The sequence below is a fragment of the Nomia melanderi genome, chromosome 3 (assembly GCF_051020985.1).
Source record: "Nomia melanderi isolate GNS246 chromosome 3, iyNomMela1, whole genome shotgun sequence".
NCBI lineage: Eukaryota > Metazoa > Arthropoda > Insecta > Hymenoptera > Halictidae > Nomia > Nomia melanderi.
The window spans coordinates 17,009,770-17,024,175 of NC_135001.1; the positions used below are offsets into that span (position 1 = coordinate 17,009,770).

At 45.2% G+C, this 14,406-nt stretch overlaps 2 protein-coding genes across 3 annotated transcripts in view; one reads left to right on the forward strand and one right to left on the reverse strand.

Moving 5' to 3' along the window:
* Positions 1 to 14,406, reverse strand: part of bru3 (CUGBP Elav-like family member bruno 3) — a 975,444-nt gene that overhangs the window by 807,199 nt on the left and 153,839 nt on the right. The window lies entirely within an intron of this gene.
* LOC116431199 (uncharacterized) lies at positions 10,072 to 13,986 on the forward strand. Its single transcript, XM_076365709.1, has one exon. The coding sequence runs from the start codon at positions 10,072 to 10,074 to the stop codon at positions 13,984 to 13,986; it is 3,915 nt and encodes a 1,304-aa protein (XP_076221824.1).

Genomic DNA, 14,406 nt, shown 5'->3' on the forward strand with positions numbered 1-14,406 from the left:
GTGTCATGTTCGCATTGTTAATTGGCCGGTGTTCTCGTTTCGCAGCCGGCCTCGGCTGAACGGTAACCGCAGATGAGGGAGAGAGCTGCGGCAGCAGTTCGAGGAATACCTATTTCTGTCTCTGTTGTCTGATACACACGCCGGTAACCAAAGAGGCGTATTGTGTACGTTGAAAAGAAGAGGGAGAGTTTATTCATCCAGGGCTGACGGACAGGGGAGGTCGGGGAAAGCGGGGAAGGAGAGGACCGCTGAAAAATGAGAACAGAAAATATTTTCCGTTGGTAAATTAATTAGAGATAGTATAATAGCTGGGAGTGGCCGGCAGGTAGGTGCACCGGCGGGGCTCGTGCTCGGTTTTCAAGGTTCTCGTATGTTCCTGCAGCCGTGTCGGAAACTATACCCGGTGCACCTTACACCGGCATGCCGCCAGTTAACCTGGATGTCCGTTCGCGACCTCCCTCGAGATATTAACACGCGTGCGAGCAAATTCGAGGTACGAACTTGCAGCCGCGCATCGCGTGGAACTCGGCCGATGTCGGGTCCCGGGCGAGCCCTCGGGAAGATGGACAAAACAGCCGGATAAGTATCGTCGTAATGGAACGTTACGTGTACATGCGACTGCTGCGTAATATTCGAAACGCGGTCGAAGCTCATCTTAAAAGCCTTTTAATGGAATTAATAGCTACGAATAATTACCGGTACGGTAACCGTAGACCGTCGTGTTCCCCAGATTATCATCGCATCGTGCACGACGACGGAGAGGTTTGTAATATTTTCTAATCATGCGATGTGTAACGCGCGCGCCGATTATCCGCGGTGTTCACTGGAAGAAGGATAAGCAGAAATGGATTAAAGTTATTCCGTTAATCCCTCGCCCAGTGGTTTGTTTTACAACAAACATTTACAATCTGTTGGATAGAGAAAAGTATTTGATCCTTATTGTACGCCTCTGTTCACTCTGAGTGTTAACGATTGATAATAGAAGAATAATATTTAACTTCCGTCCAGGAAAAGCAAATATTTAGATTTTTCGAGTGGTAGATTTTTGTCGCGAGTCTGATACGATATTGTAAGACAAGAGATAAATGTGTGTCAGTATTATTTGATTCTGAAGAAAAATATGTTTTCGAGATTTTTATGTGTGTGTAAGTTTAATAATGTGGAAGTAATCAATTGTTTGGCGGAAGCAGGTTTGATGAATGATACATATGAGGGAGAACTTTCTAGGACAAGAAATAAATAATATTCTTTGTTCTTTTCTCTAACGTGGTCGAGCGTTGTCATGCTACGGAATTACTTGTCTGGGTCTGCTGCCGGTAAATCCAGATTTTTCCACTCCATTTCACCGCTCAAACGGATGAGCTGGTGCTGACAATGCTCTAAATTAACAGTCTGAGCAGATTGCACCAGTTCGTGATATATGACACCTTCAACATTCTGCGAAGCGCGCAGAGTATATCTTTTTGACATGAATGTGGGGTTTTAGTATCGATGTTTATGGTTGATCAGGTTTGATACACGATCTTTTCCGCTTATTTGTTGGAAAATTCTATTGGGTCGCGAGAAATTTGACGCAAGCTAACATTGCGTGATTTGTTTAATACATAATCGCATAGCAACTGTAGATCTGACGGCTATTACGAGTATAATATGAAATTCATGCACTAATTTAGGATAAAATTACAGAATTATTTATTTATTCGTGTATTCGATTGAAAAAGTGAATTTTATACACTCATACTGTTAAGTTCATCTGATATATAACTAGAAATTTATAGGAAAATATATGTAAACATAAAGTGATCTTGGAATAACAAAGTTCTTATATTTTTAATAATAGTTTTTCAGCATTCGACAGAAGCAAAAATGGAAATCAGTCATTTACCCACAATATTGGTACATTTGAGAAAGGTACCTAATATGTGGGTTGTATAAAATGCGTAATTTTCTTCAATGATATAAAATGTGTAAATAGATGAACTTTCAAACAGCGAACCGAGCTTTAAGTTTTACTTAATCCCATTGACTGTAACTGGTAACTGAAATTTTGCTGGTCACAGTTGTAATAGGTGTTCTAGGTCAACGCAATAAACGACACATTCATCGTCTGTTACACGTTTACGGATCAAAGCACGTTTCACAGCCACCAATTACATTGAGCATTTATAATTAGAACACAAAAAAGATGGATTATACACTCTCAGGAATAGGAGAGTTAAATACCCCAGCTAATATGTCGTTAAAACCACAATTAAAGCAAGGAACATGCCGTTTTCATCGGAAGCACCATTCATTCCATTAGCAGTCGCCACCGGTTTATTGCTCTCACGTCAAATTGACCGTTCAGGTCTTCAAATACAAGAAAATTTATCGTTAGCTGACCCAGAATCTCTTAAACCCAGACAAACAAATGCATTATTGGGCAGTAACTCATTTTATCGTTTCGTGAGCACTGGAAAAATTAAGTTAAAGACGCGGTGACATTACAAAACCGTGACTAGGTTGGATAGGAGCTAATAAAATTTGTTCGGCGAATAATTCAATAGAACAGGACCGCAATAAAAGTGCACCGTACAGTAGCTTTCTCAGATAAACGAATTAATTTATTTTAGACGGTAAACAAACTTCCTAGTACAGTACATTTGGATCGTTTATTTTGAAATTGGTGTAAGTCCATTTTCTTTTGCCTCGAGATATTGAAGTATCCATAAATCGAAAATGTTGAATGCTTACTTAGATTATTCAGCGTTCTATATGCTGAAACAGATGTAAATTCACTATAAAAGCAGTGTTTTGAAAATTAATTAGACTATTATGAATCCTTTCAAAGTAAATGACTATGCAATTCAATTGTAAGGAACATTCCATGCATTGTGTAAGACGAAGCTTTAATGAGAATTGTGTCATTAGATTTAGTACTAGAAGAGCTATTTTTAAAGCGACTCCAGGTTAGTAGTCCATGAGCAGTTACATTTTTTATAACATAGATTACATTCTGATTTTATACCTTCAAAATACGCATTTTCTGTAAAAATATTATCTTTCTAGAATACAGGCAAATAGGGTTAAATCATACACTTTAAAAATTCACACGAAGTTAATTTGGCGTGTGAAATTATAAAGCGTCGAAATTGTCGCGCCGAAAGTTCTGCAGCACATCGAAATCTTTTGAGTCTCGCCGTCATGAATGTAGGTACAGTCTGTATCCTGTTTTCTGTGTTCTATAGGACGAACTCGTGCAGAATCGATTAGTCTATCTTTTGATTTATTTTTACACTTTATATCGTACCGTTTACCAAGTTAATAGAGACTTTTAAATGTCAAGGTTGACAGTGGAAAGATTCGAGACAGCAAAACAAATATTTAAATTTAAAACATAATCGAATCAATGGAAATAGACTAAATAAATTTGTACGTCATATATATGTACGTTAATTAACATTTGCCGTCCTTTTCATCGGAAAAAAAGGAATAGATTAGGTTAGGATTGCTATGTCAACGTCTTTTAGCAATGCGATATTAAAAGCAATCGGTTCGACGAGGAATCCATGGACATAAAAGTAGTTTCGTTGTCGAACGCGCCATGAGAAGCACAGAACGTCGTCTTTCAAGATTAGATTCGTCGTCTCCTCTTATCGCCGGAAGCGGTATTCAAAACCTAACAAAACGAAATAGAAATTGAATGATACCGGATTCTCGTAGAGGTTCGTCTCTCCCCTATAAAAGGTACATGAGAAAGCATCTTTATGACGGGAGCGAGCATGATAAAGGTTGATGACTCCTAAATGCGGAGAAACTACGCGCGTATAACCGCCGTAAACTTATTTTTCAATTTCGTTACTCCTGCCACGTGGATGATCCATAAACCATATTTCAACTTTCTCCGATCCACGAGGTTCGGAGGGAACAAGAAGAAGCAGAAATTTTTATTCCGCGACAGTTTCGAATTGCTACTTCGGACACACTCAAGTTGTATACTGTTGTTTGTTACAGATGATGTTCAGCTTCACACGAATGTCGCGTACAGTGAACGACATATTTCAGTTGAGTTGTAATTATCAACGGTTCTTGTCATTGCCAATGTTTAAAACGATATTTAATTTTCTATTAACAGTATATTTACAGTATGTTCTATCGTTCCTAGAGCTGATGTTCAGATCTCGAAAGTTAGGGGTTGAAAAATAGACAATAGAGCATACATATTCGTGCAATCAATAAAAATCGACATAAACATTCAACAAATAATGTTTATAGTACAATGTGCGTCGAATTGACGCGTTCCGTAAACCTAGTGTCAAACAAAACCATTTATAAACAATTACTGCGTATATTCTGTTCTCGTCTGAGGAATAAGAAATCAACGTTCCGCACCGTCGAAAGTGTTAATAAATGTTCCGCCCAAGAAACAAATTCAACCGAATTATCTCTTCTTATTCGAGTCGAGAACGATGACTTTCGGGTATGAAATATTCCTCGTTCTTGTTAATAAAAACAGTATATACCAGTCGGTGATAAATCGACACAAATCTTTTCGAACGCTCCGCAAACTGTACGCGGATTTCTTCTTAAGAAACGAACAACGAGAAATCGCACGTAATACTCGCATTTACTGCTGCACGTATCGTAAAACGGGGAACGCTCGAAGGATTTTCCAAATCAAACTGTACCTCGAAACGCGGAAACGCGGCCCGGGCGTCGCGCCGCGGTGAATGTCGGACCGTTGACCGTTTCTTTGATTCGGTAATACTCCCCCGGATTCGTATTTGTATTCCTGTCCCGTGGCGGAAGACGTAATCACGAGACGCCGCATGCACGCAGCCGTTTGAAGGTGGAAATTCCAATAATCTGGGAAAGCCCTGCGGATCCACGAACACGGATAACTCCGTTATGAGAAAATTCGATAAAATCCCGCTAATATAATCACGCTCCATATGGTTGATTAACCCCGGGGTAGCTGGCAGCCCTCTGAGGATCGTCTTCTACTTGCGGCTGGTGAAAGAAGACGGGAGGACGTAGGGGACCGACCGGAGAGCTATGTATAAACACAGGCCCTGGTCTTCCTAACTGCGAAGAACGGTGGAAGGAAAGGAAATGAAAATCCTGCTCGGGGAGAAAGAGACAAATAAAGGTCGGGAAGGGGGGAAGGGAAAAAGGGAAAAAGGAGTACCTGCTCGAAACTCATATCCGAAGGGAACCGGGGGAGGCAGGCGTTGGATTATTCGAAGCACGACGACGATCTTGAAGCCAGACTGTCTGTATCGCGAAGCTGGCCTCGATCGATCACGGCGTTGGATTATGCCGCGGCACTTCGATTTACGATGATTATTTTCGTCGGCGAATCTGCGTAATCTGTCCCTATATTCTATATCTACTCCGCCTTGATATTGCGTCCCATTGTTCATGATATTAACCCCTCTCGAACGAATGCCGTCGGATAACCGGTATCATATTTTTGCTTATCAAGTGAAAAGTAACTGGAGGCGCTTGATTAAATTTCCGGATTGAGAAATGTGTACTGTCTTGCGACTGGAGGCAAAATTTCATCGAAGTGACTTCGTCGAGGTTCGACAGAATCGGTATTGAAAGTTTGTGAAATATGCGTGAGTTTGATTAATATAGGTGATATAATTGATAGGCAGACTGGGCGAACGAATCACTCAAGAATATGCGAACTTTCCTTCTTTGTTACTTTATGTTTGAGAACATTTTTGAGAATAGTAACTACGATAAAAGTAAAACGATTTACCAGTTTTCCTACGATGAATTGTTTTATTTATTAATTTGAAATGGATTTATGAAAAAAAACTTTTTTAAAATCGACACTTTTTTCTATTAAACACACCTTTAAACCATAGTCATACAAGCTAAATTTTGGTTAACGATAGGGTTCTACTCTCTTAATTAAAAGCATTTAATATTAAGGAGAATATTCGAATCTGAGGTCAGGTTAAGTAGGTTAGGTAGGTTTCGTACGATTAAATTTAAAATAGGTAAAAGTTTAACACATTCGCACTGATGTAGTCAATTACTGACAGAGCCTTCCTCAAAGCGGATCGTCGAACAGAAAAATTCAATTATACATTTTTCACTTATTTTCGTATTTTGATGTACATCTCCCACACTTCTAAAATCGGAAGCACCAACTAATTCCAACTACTTCAATTACACGTACTGGGTACGTTAACAAAAACAGTCGACTATAGGAATTACATTTACAAAATCCAATCCCACGTGTAATACGTGCCACATAAATTACCCCGAATTCATCGGGAAAAGAATGTCATAAATAGTCGCGGAAATTAATAGCGAAGCAGTCTCGCGTATTGGACGGCGAGATGATGGAGAGCGTCTCCGACAAATCACCCTCGGATATCGCAGTCGTGCATTCGCCGGGCGATAAATTACCATAAAAGACAACAGTAACTGGCAGCGTACCGACTGTTTCGGCAAACGTTAATTCTTTCGGTCCGGCAGAGACCGACCGGCACTTGAAAACTCGGAAAAGTTCGAGCAGCAGCGCGCCGACCGGGTCTAGACTCCCCGGGCTGCAAACGTGTCCGTGAAAGGTCCGCGCGCGCGTGATTGCGGTTCCGGCGCGGTGTTAATGGCAGCAAACATAAAACATGCCGACGCTTGCATGCTGAACCATGGCTCGTTTACAGAGCCACTATTTATGTTGATAACTTCCAAATGGAGTCAGATACACGATTCTGAGTGGCGGTGGTTCGCGTTGGGTCCAGCGGTTTGGTAGCACTTGCAAAGTATGGGGGATCTTTTTGGTCTTGCAACCGTGACCAAGGGGAGATTGCGCGCGCGCTAGCGAGTGGAGGAGCAGCGTCGGGAGAAAGGGGAGACGAGTCGAGTCGAGAACAAGATTCAAGCGGAAAGTTTTGTGAGTTAATGGTGCGGAGGTAATGCCGCGGTCGCAACAGCAACAGCCACCCTCTCTTCTCGTTGTCTTTCTCTCTCCCTTCTTCTGTTTCTCTTTCTCTTACTTGCTGCCAGCAATGTTTCACTCCTTCCACCGATCCCTTTCCTCTCATTTTTTCTGTATCTCGATACGTCTCTCTTCTCTCGGCGTTTTCGTCTCACCGGCTGAAAAAAAGGTGAGTGGAACGGTCTCTCCTGTTCGTAGATTCTCTCCTCTCTTCCGGCCTCTTCCTATTACTCTTCCTCTCAGCCTGGTCGCTTGTCGGTTCCGCGACGCGCAACCGTGCACGGTATTTTTCTCCTACACTGACACATGGATGTTAGTAACAACTGTATAGAATGTTCGGTTTCTTGATGTAGATAGAATTTTGCTTGTTCTTCGATTGACCCATTGACACGTGGATAAAACAAAATTTTCATGCTAAAAATATTGCTCGGTTTAAGTCAATTGAACAGTTGTATAAACTTAGAGATAGAATGGAAAATTTACATTACCAGATATCATTTGTAATATTGATACAGAATATTCGTAGAGGTTCAGATCGATTTTTAATGATTTTTCGAAGATAAGATGCAGTATAACGAAGTGGTCAATTTCATTTCAACAAGTTAACTTAACCAACACAATTACAATTAACTTAAAAAATGCATTATTTCATTAAACATTCATTGTTCCTGTTCCGTCGTCCTAAGACGGAAAGTTCTAATCGTAAATCTTCATAAAGCCCTCCGTCATTAACAACTTGGCAAAAAATATAGTAAATGACGGGGGTACACGTGTTTTGCAGCCGTTCGGCCGAATGGTAAAAATTCGGTCCGTAGTCGACGGCTTGCAAAACACATGCCGCAGCCTTGGCAAACCACCCCTTGGAGACACCCTCGGAGGGAGAGTGGATGACGTCACACGAAGCCGGAAAAACCCAAAAAGAGCGGGCTCTCGCGGCTGAGGTGCACCCACGAACGGACAGGTGGCGCACGAATCGCCTTGGCCCGAGGGACCCGCCAATTGGGACCGTCATTTTCCGGCATTTTCCGACTCGCTGATTGGTGCATTTCTCAACCACCAGTCCCAGTGGAGAACACGCGAACACGTTCATCTCAGCGAATCGGAAAATTCGACGTCTCCACTTCCGTGTGCCTTCCGTCAACGCGGCAAATTCACTTCCGGCGTGGGTGAATCGAAGTGAATTTGTGTCTCCAAGGGGTCAGTTAGCATCAACAAGTCAAGGGAACAACATCATTCTCCCGCAAAAAACGTATCATTCAAACCGAAGCCTTATCGGAACACAACGTATTCACCCTATCTCTGTAAAAAGTCGTAGGGTCGTACGCGCATCGTGACGTCGATTTTAAAATCGTATCGGAGATTTACGCCCTCCGTTGACTCGGCTCTCAACGCATCCTACAGTCTCGTCGCGAACGCGTACTCACACATTGTGAAACATTAAATGGTCCTTCGAGCCGGATCCTCAGTGACGCGTGGATTCCAAATACTTTGGTAACTGCTAACTGCCATCTCAACGCGACGCTGTCGCTAATTCACCAGCAGCGGTCCACCGTATCGGTCGCAGCATCACCGAAGGATCACCTCAGCATCCTTCGAATACCCTAGTCCAAGGAGCATCTCGAGGACAGGACATCGCAGTAGGCATCAACCATTGGGAAATCGTCGCATCGCAAAGGTAGGCTCGTTTATTATCGCCAATTCCTTTCGTGTGTCTGTAATCCCGTTCCACGATGCCGAAAGCAACAGAACAATCGTCCAGCCAAACCCAATCCACTACGATCGGTATTAGTCTCAGTACCTTGCGACGCAAGCGCGGCAATATAATCGGGCACATCACGACGTTCGCGAGACTCGTTGATAACATGCAACATCCCGAACAACGCGATATCGGTCTCTTACGAGCGCATTTGACCAGCCTCAACGACGTATGGGCACGGTTCGATGAACTCCAATTTGAAATTGAAGAAATGGACGAGTCCGAAGCACCACGTCGATACGAAATACACAATGATTACGTAACCGTCATTGCGCGAGCAAATGCATTAATCGAGGGAGAGCGCGCGAACAGAACCCCGCGACGAAACACGACGGAGTCACACGCGTCCTCTGTATCCGCCCCTATGGCGATAAGACTGCCGGAGATGCGCCTACCAACGTTCGACGGAAAAATCGAAAATTGGGCGTCATATTTCGACATTTTTTCGTCGATAATCGACCAGAACGCGGATTTAACACCGGTGCAGAAACTACAATATCTGCGATCGACCCTTTCCGGAAAGGCAGCCGCGTGTATTGAGTCGCTGAGTACTACGGACGCGAATTACTCCGACGCGATCGAGTTATTGAAGGAGAAATTCGACTGCAAACGTAGAGTCCTTTTGAAACACTGCGACGCGATTCAAGCGATCTCCAAATTACAAACCGACTCTCCGGAAGAATTAGGGGATCTAGTCGATACAATCCGCCAGAATCTTCGGTCGCTAAGAAACCTTGGCGTCAACACATCGTCGTGGGATTGCATGCTCGTCTCAATAATATTATCCAAAATAAGCACGGATACCGCGTGGCACTGGGAGCTATCATTAAAGGACAAGGAAATGCCATCTTACTCGCACCTCCTCAACTTCCTGGAGAAACGCGCGAACTGCAGACCAACGACGCAGAAGAAATCGTTGACATCATCCGGACATATCGTTCGAAACCCGTCGACGAAGTCCCCAGCGCAACGATACCCCACGCGCAGTCAGGCATTCGTAACCGCGAGCAATTCGCAAGATCTCCAGAATCAACGCGAATCGGTTCAAACGCCAGATAGATCCGCGAACACACCGAAGTGTCCCATTTGCCACGAGGCACACGGCATCTGGCGCTGCGAACGATTCCATGCCCTATCAGTCGAGGCGCGAATTACCGCGATACGGAGGGCCTCGTTGTGCTCAAATTGTTTGCGATCAGACCATAACTCCGAAATGTGCAAAAGGGGCTCATGCCGAATTTGCAACAAGCATCACCATACGCTGATACATCAGCCGAAGCAATCATCAAATCGCGCGACCACTCCACCCGCGAAACGCGTCGCACCACCGGTTTTACAGGAAGAAACGAGCGATTGACTACTACGTCCAGAGGATCCCATGGGAACAAACCATCACAGAGCCTTCATTGTCAACGCGATCAACAATGAACTTCTTGTCACCGCTCAGATCTGCGTACTGGACAAGGAGAAACGACCGATCCCTTGTCGTACATTGATCGATACGTGCGCGACAACTAATTTTATGAGCGACGATCTCGCGAGAAAGCTAAACGTACCGCGTAACAAGTGTTCCGTTCCTATCGGGGTCCTCAACGCGTTGACAACGGTCGCGAAGCATACCGTTACAGCCACCATCCGTTCTAAGGTGAGCGACTATCAACGCACATTAACATTTTTAACGATTCCAAAAATCGCACCGCTCGTCCCAGATCAACCCATTGACCGATCGGGAATACACATTCCAAAGGGCATTAAGCTGGCAGATCCAGAGTTTCACCGTCCAGCATCCGTCGATCTGCTAATCGGCTCCGGAGCAACGTTGTCGCTCTTAAGCGTCGGGCAGATTAATCTGTCTCCTCCAGGCGGACCAGATCTGTATCTACAGAAAACGAGAGTCGGCTGGGTGATAGGGGGAAGTCCTCCAGCTTCCACTTCCCCACGCAGGGCCTCGTGTCACACGGCCACGACTCTCCAAGTCGATCTGGCTCGGTTTTGGGAGATCGAAGAAGGTCCACAGATCCAGCATCTGTCGAGTTCGGACAAGAGTTGCGAGACGCATTTTCAGAAGCATACGACACGGAACATCGACGGTCGGTACGTCGTAGCACTCCCGTTCAACGACAACGTTATGCAGCTGGGAGAATCCAAATCGCGGGCGTTAAAACGATTGGAATCTCTGGAACGAAAGCTACATCGTGACGCAACCTTACGGAAAGAATATCACGCCGTCATGAATGAATATTTCGAACTGGGCCACATGGAACGGATTCCTGAAGATCGAGATTCATCCGGCGGATATTACCTGCCTCATCACGGAGTCACGAAGGTCACGAGTGCAACCACCAAGCTTCGAGTGGTTTTCGACGGTTCCGCTGCAACGAGCACCGGAATCTCGCTCAACGACACCCTCCATACAGGGCCAAAAATACAGGACGATCTGCTGTACATTTTGCTCCGCTTCCGTATTCACCGTTACGTTCTCACCGGTGATATAGAGAAAATGTACAGGCAGTTTCTCGTTCGTGACGAAGATCGGAAATATCAGCGGATTCTTTGGCGCGATGATACCGGTCGAGTCAATACTTACGAGCTGAAAACCGTCACATTCGGGTTGTCAGCCGCGCCGTACTTGGCGATCCGTTGTCTCACTCAACTCGCCCAAGACGAAGGGCACCGGTTTCCGCAAGCCGCAAAAATTCTGCGTCGCGATTTTTACGTGGATGACGCACTCACTGGAGCATCTACCATCGAAGAAGCGCGCTCATTGAGGGAAGATCTAACGCAATTGCTACAATCAGCCGGGCTAAACATCAGACAATGGGCGGCCAACCATGAGGAACTTTTAACAGGATTATCGGACCAGCCAATCGACAGGAAACACCATCTCGGCGATTCATCAAACATAAAAACGTTAGGGATTGTTTGGAACTCCTCGGCAGACTCCATGTCCTATGAAGTCCAAACAAAACTCGCGACCACGCACATAACCAAACGCCTCATTTCCTCCGAAATTGCCAGGATTTATGACCCATTAGGCCTCCTCGGTCCCGTCATCATCGTTGCAAAAATCCTGCTTCAGAGAATTTGGTCCGTTAAGGTAGACTGGGACGAATCTCTGCCGATGGACATACATACAGAATGGTGTCAGTACTATAAACAGTTGTCCTTGTTGAACAACATCACTTTCCAAAGGAAGACCGTTATCAACTCACCAGTTGAAATCGAATTACATGGTTTCTGCGATGCTAGCGAGAGAGCCTACGGAGCTTGCGTCTATGTCCGTTCAATGGACGCCAATGGACGTATAAACGTAGAGCTTCTCTTCGCGAAGTCAAAGGTTGCCCCGTTAAAAACGCAATCGGTACCCCGGCTCGAGCTGTGTGGAGCGCTGCTTCTCACCTCGCTCATCGCTACTGCCAAGAACGCGTTGCACGTGGAAATCAACAATATCAGCTTATGGACCGACTCCACCATCGTCATCAACTGGCTACAGACTTCACCACATCTTCTGAAGACATTCGTCGCAAACAGGGTGTCCGAAATTCAAACTAGAACTGACATCGCGAATTGGCGACACGTTCCGACTAATGACAATCCCGCGGATCTCATTTCGCGCGGTCAAACGCCAGAAGAATTCCTACGACCATCCATCTGGCACCATGGTCCAGAGTGGCTCGCCAAGGACAAATCCCGATGGCCAAACCATGAAATAGTTCCGCCCAACATAGTCCTGGAGCACAAGACAGCAGCGTGTCTAACTACAACATCATTAGACACGAGCATCCTCGAAAATTATTCGTCGTGGGGAAAGATGCAACGGATCGTCGCGCGCTGTCTTCGATGGAAAAGGACGCACAATGAAAAGGGTAGCCTGACCGTATCGGAAATCAGGAATGCCCACGACATTCTAATAAAACTTTTGCAAAGCTTGCACTTTGCAAAAGAATTACAATGTCTGACGACAAACAAATCAGAAGTCGGTGGAAAACTGCAACGTCTCAATCCATTCATCGACAAGGACGGGATATTGCGAGTCGGAGGACGATTGAAACACTCCTTAATGCCATTTTCGCAACGGCATCCCATCATCTTACCAAAGGCACGCGTGACGGGACTCATCATCGAAGCCGAGCATCGTGCTCAACTGCACACCGGCGTGCAAAACACGCTATACGCAGTTAGGCGCCGATACTGGCCCGTTGACGGTCGAAGTCAGGTATGGAGGGCCATAAAGACCTGCTCGCGCTGCCTCCGAGCGCAACCACCATCAACAGACTACATAATGGGTAACCTGCCCAAAGCAAGAGTCACCGAATCCCGGCCATTTACTAACACCGGGGTTGATTATTGCGGGCCATTTTATATTAAGGAAAGGAAGAAACAGAATCGAACGCGTGTCAAGGTGTACGTTGCGGTCTTCGTGTGCCTCGCGGTCAAGGCCATTCATTTGGAACTGGTAAGTGACCTTACCACCGAAGCATTCATAGCTGCACTTAGACGATTCATTGCTCGACGGGGATTTTGTAAACGTATTCACTCGGACAATGGCACAAATTTCGTTGGGGCATATAACCAACTACGAGAAATACGCGATCTCTTAAAATCAGATGACCATAATCAAAAGGTAAAGACATTTCTCGCGGAGCGGCATATCGAGTGGAGTTTTATCCCACCACACGCACCACACTTCGGTGGCTTGTGGGAAGCAGCTGTAAAGGCCTTCAAACACCACCTGACCCGCGTCGTAGGTACTGAGCTGTTTACCTTCGAGAATTTGAATACCTTAATCATTGAAATAGAGTCCATCCTCAATTCACGCCCTTTAACTCCTATATCCGCTGATTCAAACGATCTCCTCGTACTGACACCAGGCCACTTCCTCATTGGCGATTCCCTCACGAGCCTACGCGAGCGCGATTTTACAGATATTCCCTCAAACCGTATATCGAGCTGGCAGCACATTCAGAAAGTGAAGCAACACTTCTGGAACCGCTGGCATAGGGAATATCTGAACGAGCTAACCCTGCGCAGCAAATGGACCAAGGGCAGTCATCCAATCAAGGAGGGTACAATCGTTCTTCTAAGGGAGGACAACATTCCCCCCATGCAGTGGGCCTTAGGCCGAGTGATTAAGGCTCACCCCGGCTCTGACGGTATTGTTCGTGCTGTGACCCTTCAGACGGCTACGGGCGTACTAGATCGGACCACGAAAAAACTTGTACCCCTGCCATATCAGCCCGACGAGGACAACCCTGTGGACCCAACATCCACGGACGGTGTTGAACCACCATAGATTCACTACGTATTTCACTCTTCACTGTTTAATCATATATTGCGTGTACTCGTATTTAAGAGTCTTAATTAAGCTCATTACTCACATCATTAATCTACACTTAGTCGTAATACCATTCACATCTTGATCGGTACCCTCTCAAGGGGGGGAGCATGTTCCGTCGTCCTAAGACGGAAAGTTCTAATCGTAAATCTTCATAAAGCCCTCCGTCATTAACAACTTGGCAAAAAATATAGTAAATGACGGGGGTACACGTGTTTTGCAGCCGTTCGGCCGAATGGTAAAAATTCGGTCCGTAGTCGACGGCTTGCAAAACACATGCCGCAGCCTTGGCAAACCACCCCTTGGAGACACCCTCGGAGGGAGAGTGGATGACGTCACACGAAGCCGGAAAAACCCAAAAAGAGCGGGCTCTCGCGG